This window comes from Malaya genurostris, chromosome 2 (genome assembly GCF_030247185.1).
Source record: "Malaya genurostris strain Urasoe2022 chromosome 2, Malgen_1.1, whole genome shotgun sequence".
In the NCBI taxonomy this organism is placed as follows: domain Eukaryota; kingdom Metazoa; phylum Arthropoda; class Insecta; order Diptera; family Culicidae; genus Malaya; species Malaya genurostris.
This window is the reverse complement of record NC_080571.1, coordinates 30,655,183-30,672,051: the sequence shown is the minus strand read 5'-3', so window position 1 is coordinate 30,672,051 and position 16,869 is coordinate 30,655,183. Positions and strand designations below refer to the sequence as shown.

Sequence of the window (16,869 nt, the reverse complement as noted above, 5' to 3'; positions counted from 1 at the left end):
GGGAAAAGATTCGAAGAAAACGGGTTTTAATGGAGTTACGAGATAAATTGAAATCAAATTCATCAGAGCAAGTATTGAATACGCGAAACATACTCGAAAACGGTTCATTAAAGCCATAGTTAGTTCTAGCACGCATCTTTAATGCCTTAGAGAGAGTATATTCTATGTGATCTTTGAAACTAAGTTTTAAATCCAACAACACTCCTCGATCCTTAATTGATGTCTCCCGTTTTAGTACAGCTTGCGAAATAGTGTAATCATACATGGTCGTGGTTCGTTTGCGAGAGAAGGAGATAACGGAGCATTTAGAGGCATTCATAACCATTCTGTTGACGTTGCACCAGTTAGAAAATACATCCAACTGTGATTGTAAGAAATTTGAGTCTTTTAGATCTTTGATGAGATGAAACAGCTTGAAATCGTCGACGAATGATAGCTTCATACATTGCAATACGAAATTCATATCATTTAGATATAGAAGAAATATGAATAGTCCTAGATGGCTTCCCTGAGGAACGCCAGAGCTCACGATGAATGATGGAGTAACGCAGTCGCCAATTTCACGGTCGTACTACGACCAGTCGGATATGATTCAATCCATTATCCCATATGCCAAACCTTTAGTTTGAGATAGATCTACAATCTCTGTTCAATACACTGACTCGAAGAATGAGATGGCAATCGGTGCATTTGTTTAGGTTTTGCTTAACAAAAGCATTGAATATAATTCCACAATAATTCTTGATGATATTTCTTCTTCGGGACGAAGTTAATGTGTTGGATATGAATTTGTCGTAATTCGTTTATTGTAAGCCAAGTAATCAGTAAAATAATGGAAAGAAACATTAACGTTTAACAACTCTGCTGTCCGAAAACATAAATTAAAAAAAAATAATTTCAGGCGAGACGAAGTTCGACGGGTCAGCTAGTATAGTAAATATAATTACTAAACAACAAAGGAGAAATTTTGTGTGAAGGTCTTAAAAAATAATCTTTTAACTTTTGTCCAATTCTCACTTCCGGCCACTTATTATTTACATCGTTTATTTGTACCCGGCTTTAACCTTTTGGTCGTTCGCTGGGTGAAAATTGAAAAAGCTATAATGTATGACCAAACCCAACTTTTTTGTTCTTATTCACTATTGAAAGAAGAATCCCTTAGTAATATGAATGAAAACATGAGTTATATGAGAAAGGCATCATAACTCCACTAGGTGGATTAAAACAGTTTTTAATATTATATTGTAGGGTATCGCAATTCTGATTAAAGCTTACTAAGGTCGTGAAGCATTTCGCGAATGACTAACTTCTGACCCAAATTTGACTTTTCGATAGTAGTTCAATTTAAATAAAACTGCGGCTCCCCATGTTGTTGGGTTGGAATGAGTTCCAAATCAAATCCAAGTGAGCTTTTTTCGTTCAACAAATCTGGCAGACACTGGTCCATTGTTTAGCCATTTTCAATATGAGGAGTTAGAGCCCCGTTGGACTAGTTTTACTGGAGAATTTTGGAAGTGGATAAAACTTATAGTCGGCGGGAATGCGCAGTTTACTAGAAGGTGGACAAATGTTTTATGTCATTTTGGCAATGACAGTCGTCGTTGAATCAGTTCTGCCCAGACAACTCGTCTGGAATTCGATTCGGAATTCAGTATGATTTCTAAATGGATTCCGAATCAGATGCAACCAGAGATGTCCATCTCCTCTGTGTGACGAAGAGCAAGTATAATTTCTCCCCTCGCACTGACAACATCATCGAGAGCTCTTCTCTTTCTCACATATACAAAACTGTTATATAAAGTGTGCACGCATCATGGGAGCGCGTGTTTATTTTCTTTCAACGCCGGCACTAGATCACACGAAATCGCTAGAGCAGAGCTCTAAAATTCTCAGAGGAGGATGGAGATATTTTCACCGTCGGTGTGCACGCCGGTGAACACGCCGGTGAGCACTCTGGCACTTAGTTTTTCCTTGCTGCGAAAAAGATTGTCATAGCAAGGCCATCGCTATCTTCTATAAATTTAAAAATTAAATCACATAAGTGTTCGCTCACTAGCACGCACCAGCGGTCACTTGGGTGTAGTTAGGCGAGAGAACGTGAGAGCGATTCATGCGAAGAGAATGTGTTTCATTTGCACCCAGCCATCTATGACACCGGCATGTTAACACCAGGTCATTTCAAAGTACACCGATTACGTTGAGCCCCAAACACTGCGATGTTTTGGTACTCATCGCGACTCTCAAATTGTGAAAATTACTTCCACTTGATGGCCCAAAACACTATCTGCTGTATTTTAGGTAAACCGACAAGTTATTGTGAGAGAATCGACTTAAATTTCTCTAATTTTCGCGCAAAAACAAGGTAAACCGCAAAACAATTGCATTATTAGTTGCATATTTACGTTGCGATCAGCTGATTCTGAAGTTCCGATTTAGATCTCAACAAGATGGCGTCGTGACAGGGGGCCGTTTGCACCAACCCATACACAACCTGACAGAAATGAGCCTGTTTTATATGTGTTCCACTGAATTCAGGACGGCGCTAGTGTACCTAAATAATACGGGTGCAATGAATCACGAAACAAAAATATTACAAGAGAAACCAGCAGTTCATTACGTTATTTACGGTCACTGTGTATGCGTCCAACAATATATTTAAAAGGAGCGTATATTTCATATTGTGACTCACGCAAGAAATCCTGAATGAATTGCGAATTTTTCTAACAGTGCTGCATAGCAACAAACTCATCAATAACACACATCATAAATCTCCAAACATGCGTATTTTGTAATCTGTCTATCTTTTAAATCACTCTACCCAACGTCTTCCCTTTGGTCTAAAAAGATAACTATTAATAGTAATTGATAGAGCAAATGAAGTGTTTTTTTGAAATGTGGTGTGTGACTAAAGAGTACCTAACGTATTTAGTCGTATCAATGAAAACGCGAATTAGTAGCCATTTGTAGGAGTATTTGTTATTATTGGATGATATTCTAACGACTCGGATGAAGATAATGGAACCATAGATTTAATCTTGATTTGCAAATTAGTAGTTTCTTCAAGATTCAGTAGAAAACCTTACTTCACGTTCATTGTTCATTGAAATGTGATGTAATACTTTTAAACCTTCTATTGATGAAAAGAGAAAAATAATACTTATACTAAACCAACCAGTAACTTTTCATCATAATTATTTTAATGCTAACAAAATTAATTTTACTTATTTAAATATAAAAATTTGAACCGCAGATTGTCGAAAAACAGATACGCTATTTCCAAATGTTATTCTATTTACGTCGCCATTGTGGAACCAGAGAACCAAAACTTTTACTCGATGTATGGGAGCTGTCAAGTTGTCCACGGGTTGGTTCGCACCAGCTACTTTAAACACGAGAACACACCCAAATTCTGTCTATTCGACACTGAGAAGAAGTGTTCAAGACTGGGGAGGCCGCGCGACGAACATCGCAGAAAACAGAGAAGCTTTTCTTCGATGTTCGTCGCGTGGCCTCCCTAGTGTTGAAATGAAACTTACTCGATGGTTTCCGACTTGGATCGATACGTTTTAATTCGGATCGATTCGTTTGAGTTCCGTTTAAGAGCTTATGACCTCTATTTTTATAACCGAAAACTGGGAGCTGGTATAGCTAAGTTCAGTTCGTTAGAAAATTGAATCAGTTTTTTGAAAATTTTCGAAGTGTTCAGATTTTTGTCTATCTTGTATGGAAAGGATAAGTAATCACTGTGAAAACAAACTTTTAAATCATTTAGGGGTTAGCCAAATTTTGTGCTAGGGCACATAACCGTTTTCATTATTTTTACGTTTCGTCTTTGACTCATCAGTGCAGAGCAGTTCAAATTGAACTGCTTAGTGCTAAACTCGGCAGTTCAATTTGAACCGCTAAGCAGACGTAAAGTTTCTGCTACTTACAGAACACTTTTTGTTTTGCAACGAAGTGCAATGTCTTTTCTGACGTGCCGAACGAAAACGTGTTTTCGACTATTTCTGGCCGATGCAGGTATGGTCATTTAGGGGTTAGCCAAATTTTGTGCTAGGGCACATAACCGTTTTCATTATTTTTACGTTTCGTCTTTGACTCATCAGTGCAGAGCAGTTCAAATTGAACTGCTTAGTGCTAAACTCGGCAGTTCAATTTGAACCGCTAAGCAGACGTAAAGTTTCTGCTACTTACAGAACACTTTTTGTTTTGCAACGAAGTGCAATGTCTTTTCTGACGTGCCGAACGAAAACGTGTTTTCGACTATTTCTGGCCGATGCAGGTATGGTCATTTAGGGGTTAGCCAAATTTTGTGCTAGGGCAAAACAAAAAGTGTTCTGTAAGTAGCAGAAACTTTACGTCTGCTTAGCGGTTCAAATTGAACTGCCGAGTTTAGCACTAAGTAGTTCAATTTGAACTGCTCTGCACTGATGAGTCAAAGACGAAACGTAAAAATAATGAACTTTTAAATGTTTTTAAATTTGTCAAGAGTGCAAAATGTATGCCTGTGTATGAAACAAAAATATGTATCTATTTTTCTCGTTGTTGAGCCGATATTCACAAACATTGAATTAAACACAAGATCCTACTTTCTCATCGAACGCTATTGAATTTTATCCCGATCCGCTGCTATTGAAATTAAACCGGATCCGACTTCTAGCTTCGGAGCTACAGGGTGATGTATGTTTAAGATGTCCAACCATCATTTAGAGCGACGAAGTAAAAACGGGAAAAAAGTTTCTATATTTGATTCAAAACAGTTTCAGTTTAAAAGTTAGGCTAGGCTAATTGAATCCTGCAATTCTGAATGAAAATTTTCCGTCCTCTCGGATTTGATTCTAAATCCTTTCCGAATTGGCAATGTGACAATTGTTATCGTAATATTTTTCTTAGTGTATAATAGTCAATTCAACCTAAATATTTTTAACCCAAGAATGAGTAATTCTTTTATACTGTGTAAAATGACAACCCCTTGCACGCACACATATGTCGCGAATTGCAGATGAAAAATTGACATAAAATTTTCTGAAGGTTCTTTTGCACTCAAAGTTTCACGCTGTCAACATGGGTTTCGCTGATCTCTGGTATTCGCATCCACGTAAATACGGACAAGGCTCTCGATTCTGGTAAGCATTTACATTTAAAGTGAGAAAAAGGTTTTAAGTAATATATAGCAGTAAAATTCGATTTGAATATCGCAACGCGATCAATAATATACCATCATGTACACTCACAAAATCACCTCGTGCGATGGCTTGCAACTAATGTTTATTTGAATTTGTATTCTAATTTTTCCAGCCGAGCCTGCTCCAACAACCACGGAATGATTCGGAAATACGGGCTGAATATCTGCCGACAGTGTTTCAGAGAATACGCTAAGGATATTGGTTTCCGTAAAGTAAGTATAGTTGATATCAATGTAACATAACCTCTAACTTACCCATCGCTCTGATTCTAGCTGGACTAAACCGAAATCGTATGAAAGCGGTGATTGCTTGCAGTGTTATGCTCTATAAAGGTAGCTGTCAGTGTATATCGAATAGAAAATATGCCTGTTTAAGCGTCACCCACTTCAAATAATGCTAAATCAATAAAATATTTTTTTTCGATACGAAACATTTTCATTATTCACGTCCGAATCTGTCGATTTAATGTAATGTGAAAAAAACTATTCCCAATTTTTTTATGATGCAACAAAAGTAATAATTTTAAGGCAACTTATTTTTTGTTTCGATTATATAGGTTTTGGTATCGGGACCTATCAGTTTAATGGTTGTTAACGGAGCCTGCCCCAATTCACATGCAAATATTACCCGCTTAAACGTTTAACTAAAAATCCAAGTGATTCTACCAAAATTCATGCAATTGTTCTTTAGGAGAAAAAAAACATGACCGGAACTTCAACAGTAGTTTTATTAATTTACAACCTGAACCTAATATTCTAAATCTCCATAAAACCATCCGAATTGGACAAGTGTTGGTTTTCTTTTATTGTATTATTTGGTACAGTATAATTTGATCCAACTAGGCAGTTTCGCAACGTTGAACCACTTTTGATATTCGATTTTTCACACACTATACAGTTCTCTATTGTTACGTTTTCACCAATGGTCACGTAATCCATCAGAATACTGTTGGTTATTTTCACTTTCGAATTAATGGTACAATTGGCTCCAATCGTCGTCGATGAAATTGATGTTTTCTCCATTACAACCGCCTGATCGCTGACTGCCGTTGAGGTGATTTGTTTTGATTTAATATCGCTACTTGGTGCAATTAGGGCAGTCTCCGGAAGGTCCGTGACACTTTGAAATATTTTATAAATTTGCCGATTAGCGGAACAGAAGGCTGCAAGCGTATTCACTCGAATTCCAAACGTATTGTCGGGTGCGACTACCACGTAACAACGTATCTGTTCATTCATTGACGGTGGTTCTTTGTTGAAGATGGAAGAATCAAAAATCTTCTTATCCATAGCAGTGTAGGGCGTCAGCTGATTAATATCTTTTGCGTTAATTTTTACATTAACTTCTGAGACAGGTTTGTCGGATTGAACCTGAGTGTTTGAATTTGTCAACATTTGTTTCTTCACTATAAAGGGCAATAATTCACCCTTCAAAGTTGAGTAATTGGGACTCATTTCGAGGAAGTCTAAAACCCATTTCTTGATCACATAAATATGAGCGTCCTGCAATCCACTTCGAATGTCAACCTTGCCATTTTGTCGCAGCAGATATCCAGGAAGTTTAAGATCTTGTTCAAAATCACTCGCCGAACCCATAAATATCAATCGGTTTGAACTTGCGCATATTCCAAAAAGGTCTTGTTCCAGTTTATACTTTGTTTTCGGGCCCGGTACCGAAACATTATAAGCACAGTTTGGAACCAACAAACTCACGAAAGAGGCATCAAGTTCTCGAAATTGTTTTAGTACTGGATACAGACTAAACTCCACTATAGTATCACATGATACCAAAACAACATCAGTCCTAATCCTGTCTGAAATCAGACGTAAGGCATCCGCCGTGCCAATATCGGATTCTCCGGAGATAGTGCAAAAATCGATCTTAATACGCAGTTGGGTTTTCTCCAGCCTCTGTTGGATTTCCGACTTCTCGTGCTCCAGTGCGATGACAATAACATCTGTGAATCCATGTCTTTGGAGAATTTTCAAAGGATACCAGATCAACGGGTACGATCCAATTGGAAGTAAACATTTTGGTCTTCCTTCTAATATTTCCGGGAAACGACTTCCTTTGCCGGCAGCAAAAACAACAGCTTGAAATTCCGCTACCATTATAGAAACTGAGAAATCAGATAATTTTGCTGAGATCTACGACAGCACGAGAAAAATGTTATTTTATTATGGCAATGTGGTGACCTTTTAAACCAAATTTTCGCCAACATGTTCCAGACTCTGATTGGTTGGTTCGGTTGGTTCTGACAACTTGCAACTTACGTGAAAGTGGAAGTTTCTGAAGGGCATGAATGATTAACAGTGTTGCTAACTATTTGACACAGAAGAATAAACATTTCGATTGTGCGACGAACAAACCCACACGTGATTTAAGCCAATAATAAACGACAACAACAAACTTCGATTCACTTTAGCGATTTTTCTGTTAGAGCCAAGCTGACACAAATAGTGGAATATTCTTTTTTCAGAGAAGAAACACCCGCATAAACGAATATCATAAGCGGCCCTTACAGTAGTCATTAAAAATGTCATTAATAAAAAATAATATCATTTTAATGAACGTGTTATGGTGCACTAATGACGAGATTTCTAACAAATTTGAAATATAGTGGTTTTCAGCTGCACATAGAATGCGACGGAATCGTCGCAGGATTGCGAAATAATGAGCGTCAGAACCACTGATGCCAGGTTTGCAGATTGGTATGTAAATTTGCAATTTCGTTTGTTAGCAGACTGTGCAATTAAGCCGACTTTTTTGCAGATTTTCGAAATTTTTATAAACAATCGTCCATTTTGATGACTTTTGCTATTACTGTAGGGTTTTCGTTTGGTATTTTCGTCATATTTCTAAATATTGAGGTCGCATATACACAGACGCCTAAAATTTCACCTGGCATCGCTGCCAGAAAATTGGACAGTTGTTTTAACCCCTTCGGACGGAGCGTGTGAACGTTCCGGCAGAGATGCCATTTATACAGATTTATCTGTATTATACAGATTTTTACATGCTCATACAGATTTAATACAGAGTACAGATTTTATACAGATTTCCTCAATTTAATATAGATTTATACAGATCTCACAAAAAGTATGAAAAATAAATAACTTTTCTGTTTGAGCTATCTTTTAGTATTTGATTCCAGTGACGATATAAAAGTCTATTAATCAACGGACAAATCACAAATTATTATGGAAATCTGTAAAATCCATTTATATTATAATTTGAAACTAATTTGAACTGATATTCAATTTTTTGGCAATGACTTAGTGGAAACATATATTGGAGAAGCCAAATGAATGAAAAACTAACAGAAAAGATGATTTATTGGAAAAGATACGCTCAGAGAGTATTGTATTCAAGGAAGTAATGGCATCATAAAACTTTACTATCAAACTGAGAGTTGTATGAACCGACTTGACGTTGCATATTGGGTGTTGAAATTCCATGTCAAATTATAAAGTTACAAATTTCTAACTAGATAAATATATGAGATTGAAATTTAATTGTTGTGGATAAAAAATGAAACTTCGTCGTTGAATATTCTTGTGAGCGCGGCAATGACTGATTTAATCTACCATCCTACAACCACAATCTATTGGAATAACATATCTTAGCATCATTTTGTTGTAAGAATTTCATTTTATTAGTGAATACAGATTAATACAGATTTTTTATACAAAAAATACAGATTTTCTATGAAAATATCTGGCATCTTTGCGTTCCGGTAAAGAAAGTATTAAACTAATTTTGACGGAAGCTGAATTAAGGACTATTCACACATATCCGGTCCGGTTCAGTGCCGGCACAACTCCGTGCACGGATACTGATATTATTTCATTCGTTTTCTATGCGCGCATTCACACCTATCCAGCACAGTGCCGTTTCAGTGCAGCTCACCGTCAGTGTCGCGTCCGTCCGGCAAACTCAAATTTGTCGTCACCGATATTTTTCATTTTCACTGAAGTCGATATGTCATTGCATTGGCTGTGCCGGAACGGAAACAGCACGGAAACGGAACGGAAGGGTACCGATAAAAAAGAACACTGACGGCGCACTGAAGGCACTTTCACTGAACCGTCACGGAACTGAAATGAGTGAATAGTCCTTTACCGGTGACGGTGACGGAAGGAGGCGGATCGTCTGAATCGTACAGTACATATGTCAAATAAATAGCACACGCTTAAAAAATCCGTGCAAGTTGTAGCCGTAATCTGCCACATACGCATTATCAATATGAATTCATCATGACTGAAGTTTTCTTAATAATAAATAAAAAATTAGTTATTGTAACGGTCAATTTAAAACTTTTTTTCTGGCTTGTGGTCTCGAAGGGGTTGAATCGATGCGAATGACAGTTTCGCTATCTTTGCGGCATTTTGTCGCTATCTTATCGCATCGCAATCTTTTCTAGCCGACAGTGAAAATCACTATACATCATTACTTAGTCATCATGTAAAATGACATTTTTAATGCTCGTGCAAGGGCCGCTATAAACTAACTATACTAGATAAAGATATTGTCAAACATTCAAGATAATGGCTTAGATTCTACATAGAATATGTTTATTACGCTTATCAACATACGTAAATGACATATGACTGTGTAAAACCTCAATCTTACCTTTAACCTTATCTAACGCCTAACAAACGATTGCTCTGGTGAAGATGCACTGATTAATAGCGATCATCGAATGGGTGTATCACGTGGTATCGCAGTATAAATGATTGCATAGAACTACACTAGTTTTAAGACCCTTGACTGGCAAAGTTCTGGGAACAAAACCGTTAGTAGGTCATTTGAAGATTAGTACCTTGCCATGGCTTCTCATCATCTTTTCATCAAGGTTAGATAAGAAGAACATAGAAAAAACTGTGTGGTAATTGTTGTAGGAAAACAACCAGTGCCAAAATGAACTTTCAATAAAACCTAAAATCACCGAAAGGATTTAAAGATTTTACAAAATCAATAGCATTCTACAGTCCCGGAATATTTATGAGCAGAAGTTCGGTACCCCATAAGGAATGCTAAACAATCTGCTAAAACCTTACAAGAACAATGGATGGAATCACATCTGCAACATCTATCTTATGAGGGCCTGCCCCGTAGGATGAAGATGCAATTGTTATATCATCCTGAATTTGAATCTCAGATACTTGAGTGTATTGTGTAGCCATCTCAACAAGCCTTACCAAAAGCAATTTGCTTTTCAGAAACAACAAACGAACCTTAATCGTCAGGATTTGAAAAAGAAAAGAAAGATTATGTTGCATATCACCGAACCTGTCTGCTTGAAGCGAAATCAATCTTCAGTTCAGTAACGCCATCGCACAGGCGTAGACCGGTTATGCGGCGAATATACCGAACAAAAAACATAATTTCTGTCTCTGCCTTTAATTAGTCAGTCTGTGTCGGAGAGTTATGAGCTCCGCAAGAGCAAAGCCAAAAAATGTTCCATTTTGGACTTCATTATTTAAACTTCTGCAGCCGTTTAGCTGATTGCGTTTTGAAGGCATTCTACAACATGCAATAGGAAACTATTGGATTAATTCTTTGTGGTATTATTACGTTAAATGTATTTTAATATTTTATTTCTACGACAAGACTAGATAACTTGACGATGATTGTTTAGACAATCGAAATAAAAAGTGTTCGTGAGCGATTTACCACCAGTTACCATAAATATAGCGACCCCTTGAAAAAAAAAGATTATTCGCGTGATATCATCAAACGTATGATTTAAGAAATGCCCTATATACTTGAAAATCTCGGATGAAGTTAGAAATTATTAGTTCACCAACTTATTTGATTTAGATGATTGAATATGAGGAACAAATAGATGAATAAAATAACATTTTATCATAATTAACCAATTATTCTCTAAATTCAACCATGAAACCTAAGAATTTCCCAGATATGAAAATAGCACCCAACCTCACTTTTTCGAGTTCAATATTTCATCTTACGATTTATCCCTAAATATCAATCAAACATACCACGGAATCAGTATCTTTCAAGTTTTTAACCAAATTTTTACATGTTTTTGTATGTTAGTATTCCATTGATGAGAAAAAATATTAAGAAAACCATAGACTTTTTCAAATCTTCAATCAAAATCAGAAAATAATCATCAAAACTCATCACCTGACAATCAATTGACATTTTTATGCGTCTTTTTGGGGAATATTACGTTACTTTTTGAAGTATACAGAAATAAATTGTAAATGTTGAATCATTACCTTCGACATGAAAACGATAATCACGATTTTATTTTATTTTATTTTTTGTTTAGATTATAGAGGTTTTAACCCTAAGTTCATTTGCCTCTTCGGGCCAGAAAAATTTTCTGACCCTATGTGCGGGGTTGGGAATCGAACCCAGGTGGGCTGCGTGAAAGGGCATCGACTTACCCATCACGCTATACCAGTCCCCCACGATTTTATTTCTTCTATCTTTGCGTAGTAATTAATTTTAAAAAAAACGACTCTCTGCCACGACACCATCTTAATCATAGTCGAAAATTAAAAAATCAACTGATTACTACGTAAATAAACAATCGATATTATACAATCGTTTTACGTTTAACCGAAAGCTACACTTTTGGGTCGATTCTCTTACAGTAACTTTCTGCTTCACCTAAAATACAGTAGAGTATCGAAACCACGCGGTGTTTGGGGCCCAATCTCGAGTGGCCCAACGTTATCAATGTACTTTCAAATGGATGGTGCTAACATACCGTTGTCACATGGCTAATGAAAGACAAAAAAACTCATAAATAAATCACAAAAATTAGTTCAAGCTCAGTGTGCATAATTTTGTTATATTATAACAGTTTGCTTTTGACAAAACTCTGTTTGACATCCGTATAACAGTTGACACGAATACATTGTCGATTTCATGAAAACAAACAAGACTTTACTTTGGTAGTATGTGTACTTTTTGCATCGCATCAGCAATTCGAAAAGCTCTCTGACAGCCAGCGAGGTCAGATCTACGGAAATCTCCGTAGATCTACGGATTCGACCATTTTCTACGGATCTACGGATCCGCAGACAAAATCTACGGAAATGGGATTTTTTCTACGGAAATCTAAATTTATCAACGGAGAACTACGGAGTTTCCGAGAAAAATGCCAATCTACGGAAATGACACTACTACTATCTGGCATCGCTGCTGACAGCAGTACACGCTCGTTCAATGTTACTCTAAAGTGAGTACAATTTCACTCACTTTCGTTAAAAGTGGAACTACTCTATAGTGAGCAAAGCTTGTTTACTCACTTTTGAGTAAATATGGTATTTGTCAAATTCTGAGTAACATTTACTCAGTGCTACAAATGGTAAAATTAGCTCGAGTGAGTAAATATTACTCAATATCAAGCGAATTGAATAAGGGATTCGAATAAGGAATGCTTTGCTGACTTACTTCCAACGAATGAAGGAAGCCGTTACCTGTTCATCGCTCATTGGAAAGGATCCGTCTGCCTTCCTCCGTTCCACCTCCGACAGAGGGAAAAGTTCCGCCTTCCGACAAAGGGAAAAGTTCAGTGCACGTAAATTTTCACACAACGTTTTCAAAGCTCTGTGAGTAAAACTTGTTGTCAATTTAGAAACTGAGTCGAAGTTACTCATTCTTATAAATCAATATTACTCACTTTTTGACATTTGAACCAAATAAGCAAAAGTGAGTACAAATGACTCACTTGAGAGTAACATTGAATCACGCTCGTTCAATGTTACTCTAAAGTGAGTACAATTTCACTCACTTTCGTTAAAAGTGGAACTACTCTATAGTGAGCAAAGCTTGTTTACTCACTTTTGAGTAAATATGGTATTTGTCAAATTCTGAGTAACATTTACTCAGTGCTACAAATGGTAAAATTAGCTCGAGTGAGTAAATATTACTCAATATCAAGCGAATTGAATAAGGGATTCGAATAAGGAATGCTTTGCTGACTTACTTCCAACGAATGAAGGAAGCCGTTACCTGTTCATCGCTCATTGGAAAGGATCCGTCTGCCTTCCTCCGTTCCACCTCCGACAGAGGGAAAAGTTCCGCCTTCCGACAAAGGGAAAAGTTCAGTGCACGTAAATTTTCACACAACGTTTTCAAAGCTCTGTGAGTAAAACTTGTTGTCAATTTAGAAACTGAGTCGAAGTTACTCATTCTTATAAATCAATATTACTCACTTTTTGACATTTGAACCAAATAAGCAAAAGTGAGTACAAATGACTCACTTGAGAGTAACATTGAATGAGCGTGTACATATCTAATGACAGCGGAGGCCATCATCTTTATTCGGTTGAGTGTTGTTTTTTCACCAGCGAGAAATTTATTCAATGAGTAAATTTTCTTGGAAAAATATCCACATTTCCGGCGAACTTGTGCATTTCAATTTTACTCTTGTTTCTCGTGTCTTTCGGATGTCTTCCAGTACGTTTTATCGTGAAAAGTTGTGAAAACGAAAAGCCAAATCTACGAATAAAAAAAAAGTGTCTGCATTTGTGCTGTGATGGATGACCCTGTTTCTCAACCAAAGTTGGTGTTTTCGTGAATTTTCATCTATTCTTTTGTTTCCTAAAGCAGCTGGTAGAAACTAGACTTCTTCGTCTGCAAAATGCAGTTTTTGATTTGCTCAAAGATGTTGCGTATAAGCAAATGGGGGATCAGAATCGAACAATATTGATTGCCTCATAATGGCGTTTCGCTAAGGCCAAATTGCGAAGCGAAAGGGAAGAAGTGAAACGATTTTTCATCAAAGTGGAGTTATGAAATTAACGGAACTCCAGTGAGGCTGTGATGTGCTTGTGGTGTATTTCCTTGTATTGCATCCACCCCGAACGTGATTAGTGGTGAACGTTGCTGGTTCCGTTCTTCGGTTGTCTCTAGAGGTGTTTAGATAGTTTCGCTTCGGTGGTGTCCATTGTTGCATTCCAGACGAGCGGGTCGGATCTTATTCCAATGTGTCAGCATTCCGGTTTCCGGAGTAAGGTCAGAAAAGCTGGAACCGACTGACATTGGTTTGTGGGAAATGTCCTCGTCGGCTGGACATCATCATCTAACAACGCTCCAGGTGGGCAGCAGTAGTTCCACCGGTAGTAACGTTACCATCAGCAACACCCGATCCATGCTAGCGGTCAACCTCGAGGCGGCCGCAATGGCAAACGATCCGCTGCGGGATCTTTTCGAAGCATGCAAAACTGGCGATCTGGTTAAAGTGAAAAAACTGATTACATCGCAGACGGTCAACGCACGGGACACTGCTGGAAGGAAATCAACCCCCCTGCACTTTGCGGCTGGTAAGTAGCAGACTATTTGGTTCTAGTATTAGTCGTAATTTTTTTTTTCGATAAGCAAGTTTTGTTTCTCCTCTCTGATAAGTTAATAGAGCTTTCTGATAGGATCGACAAGAAATTGGTTAATATTAACCGTTCGTGGAGAATCTTGTTATTGTAATTATATAATATCTTTTTTTCAAATCTCACACAGAAGTAAATTTCTGTTTTACTAGATAGCTGTTATAATTAATTAAAACCGATGTATGGCTGCAACCTTTCTGAGCTCGAATCATAACTCAACCGAAACATCCGTTCGGCTCAATCTGGACGGCTGACACACTTGCTAAATGATCTATGGTTACTTGGTCGCGTCTTACGACTTTCTGTTTCAGACATATGGGCAATGCGAACGCACAAAGGTTACCCTCTGTGTAGTTCGATTTTGTCTTGTCTGGCACCGTCAATTCTTGCATACAAAACAATAGGCGGACACAACCGCCACAACTCCATCGATTGGCTAGAAGGTTTCACTTTTCAGAAGCTATAAGCAGAAATAATAGCAAAAACAGGGTAATTCTCATCCATCTTCAGCCAGCCCCCACCTTTCACTCTCTTGCTCTTTGTTGAAACTTCAATTGCGATATACCATAAAGCCACAAACCGCGGTTCGAATCACTTTGCGTTTCACACCTCTCGGTGGGTATAGCAAAAAGCTTACTGGGGTTTCGTTTGTTGTCTTATACTTTTTGTGAATATAATCATCGTGGTTTCTTTGTTTTTGCTATAGCTTCTCACTGGTTCAAAATAATGAGGGACTGGTTAATCGTATACGTGTGCAAGTGCATAAAATCCTATCCATTGACACAGTGTTAGGATGTTCCGGATGTAGCTCCGCACAAAAAATAGCAAAGCATGAGAAACTTAATGCACCGTATTGCTGCAATAATGATGCATTTAATTAATGAAAAAACATTGACAGTAGAAATAGTATTTATTTATTTATGTCGTTTTTTTTATACCCGCTTTTAACCTTTTGGTTGTTCGTCAGGTGCGTAGCAATGCTTCTGGCTGGTCTTCATTTCAGATGCGGCAATTTTGCCAGTTGACGTATCCATTCAACCAGAAATGGGACTCGTCGCTGAACACATTAACATTTACCTGAGCACATGAACATTTACCAACTGTTAGACGTTGTAAGTCGGTTCATGATTAAATTATAAACCAAAGTGAATAAGTTTGACAATGACACGAATGACAGATACCAGCAAATTAATCACCCTTTCTTTAGTGACTCCATTTGAGCCAGCCACTCTCATAAATTCGTAACTTTGGAACCGGGAATTGGATCCGGATAAAATGGGATGGGTTGAGAATTTCTTTCAAAAACTCATTCAGATTGATTCGGTTAATTCACAAAAACGGGCTTTAGCACGCACGTCGAATATTCGACACCATTTTGGGAACCTTCTTTTTGAAACTATGTGCAGCAGTGGCGTGCCGAGGAAATTTGGTGTCCGGGGTAAAACATAATTTGCCGCCCCCATCGCTGGTTTAGTGAGTAAAAAACCTTTTTTAATCCACCTAGTGGTGTAATGATGCCTTTCTCATATTAGTTATGTTTTCAAAAACTTCACTAGAAGACTCTGTCAAGATTTTTTTTTCAAACTTGAATAAAATGAAAAATTTGCTGTGGTATAAACTATAATCACCTTTTCAATTTGAAAATAATTATGTCAAGTTAATATAGATTTAAATGGGGCAACCCTGCACGTTATACGAAATTGAACAAAGCATGCTATGTGCTAGGCGGGTGCTTTTTTTTCTTCTATATCAACACGTACCGATGCGTACCGATTTTGCATCATTTTGTATGACATTTTGAAAGTGTTGATACTCATTGCCCTTTAATTTCGGAACTGGAAATCGGATCGGAATGAAATAACACAGTATCTTTAAAGACTCTGAAAGCTTTTTTTGAATCATGATTTGTGAAAATCGGTTCAATCGTTGCTGGAAAATCGAAGTGAGTCTCAAAATGGATTTATATATTCACCAACTAACAAGATCTGCCAACTAGATGAATTTACCAGTAAATTTTATAAAAATGTGCACCACGTTTCGTTATCGCATGTAAAAAAAAAACTCATGAAATTGAATATTTTTACTAATCGCACTGTAATACTGGAATCGAAAGTCGGATCTGGATCAACTTTTCGGGGACTTTTTAAAAAATTTTAAAACCTTTCATTTGAATTTTAGTTTGCAAAATCAGTTAAGAAATTTCCGAGAAAATTGAGAGCGCATTTCTCATATTTTACACATATTGCCTTGTAATTCCGGAACCGGAAGTCGGATCGGGAAAAAATTGAATAGCGATCGATGGGACCATAAGACCT

General features: G+C 37.3%; 3 protein-coding genes across 3 annotated transcripts in view; 2 read left to right on the top strand and 1 right to left on the bottom strand.

Moving 5' to 3' along the window:
* The first annotated feature begins 4,973 nt into the window (after nt 1-4,973).
* On the top strand, nt 4,974-5,616 carry LOC131430206 (small ribosomal subunit protein uS14). The gene is made up of 3 exons (XM_058594955.1): nt 4,974-5,126; nt 5,299-5,398; nt 5,459-5,616. The coding sequence occupies exons 1-3, from the start codon at nt 5,065-5,067 to the stop codon at nt 5,465-5,467; spliced, it is 171 nt and encodes a 56-aa protein (XP_058450938.1). The 5' UTR covers nt 4,974-5,064; the 3' UTR covers nt 5,468-5,616.
* A 278-nt stretch (nt 5,617-5,894) lies between these two features.
* LOC131431454 (translation initiation factor eIF-2B subunit gamma) lies at nt 5,895-7,466 on the bottom strand. The gene has a single exon (XM_058597179.1). The coding sequence runs from the start codon at nt 7,295-7,297 to the stop codon at nt 5,942-5,944; it is 1,356 nt and encodes a 451-aa protein (XP_058453162.1). The 5' UTR covers nt 7,298-7,466; the 3' UTR covers nt 5,895-5,941.
* Nucleotides 7,467-13,462: 5,996 nt separating this feature from the next.
* LOC131427670 (poly [ADP-ribose] polymerase tankyrase) overlaps nt 13,463-16,869 on the top strand; it is a 37,993-nt gene continuing 34,586 nt past the window's right edge. The window contains exon 1 of the mRNA XM_058591065.1: nt 13,463-14,494. Coding sequence (XP_058447048.1) covers nt 14,227-14,494 — 268 coding nt within the window. The 5' untranslated portion in view covers nt 13,463-14,226. The remainder of the gene's footprint in view (nt 14,495-16,869) is intronic.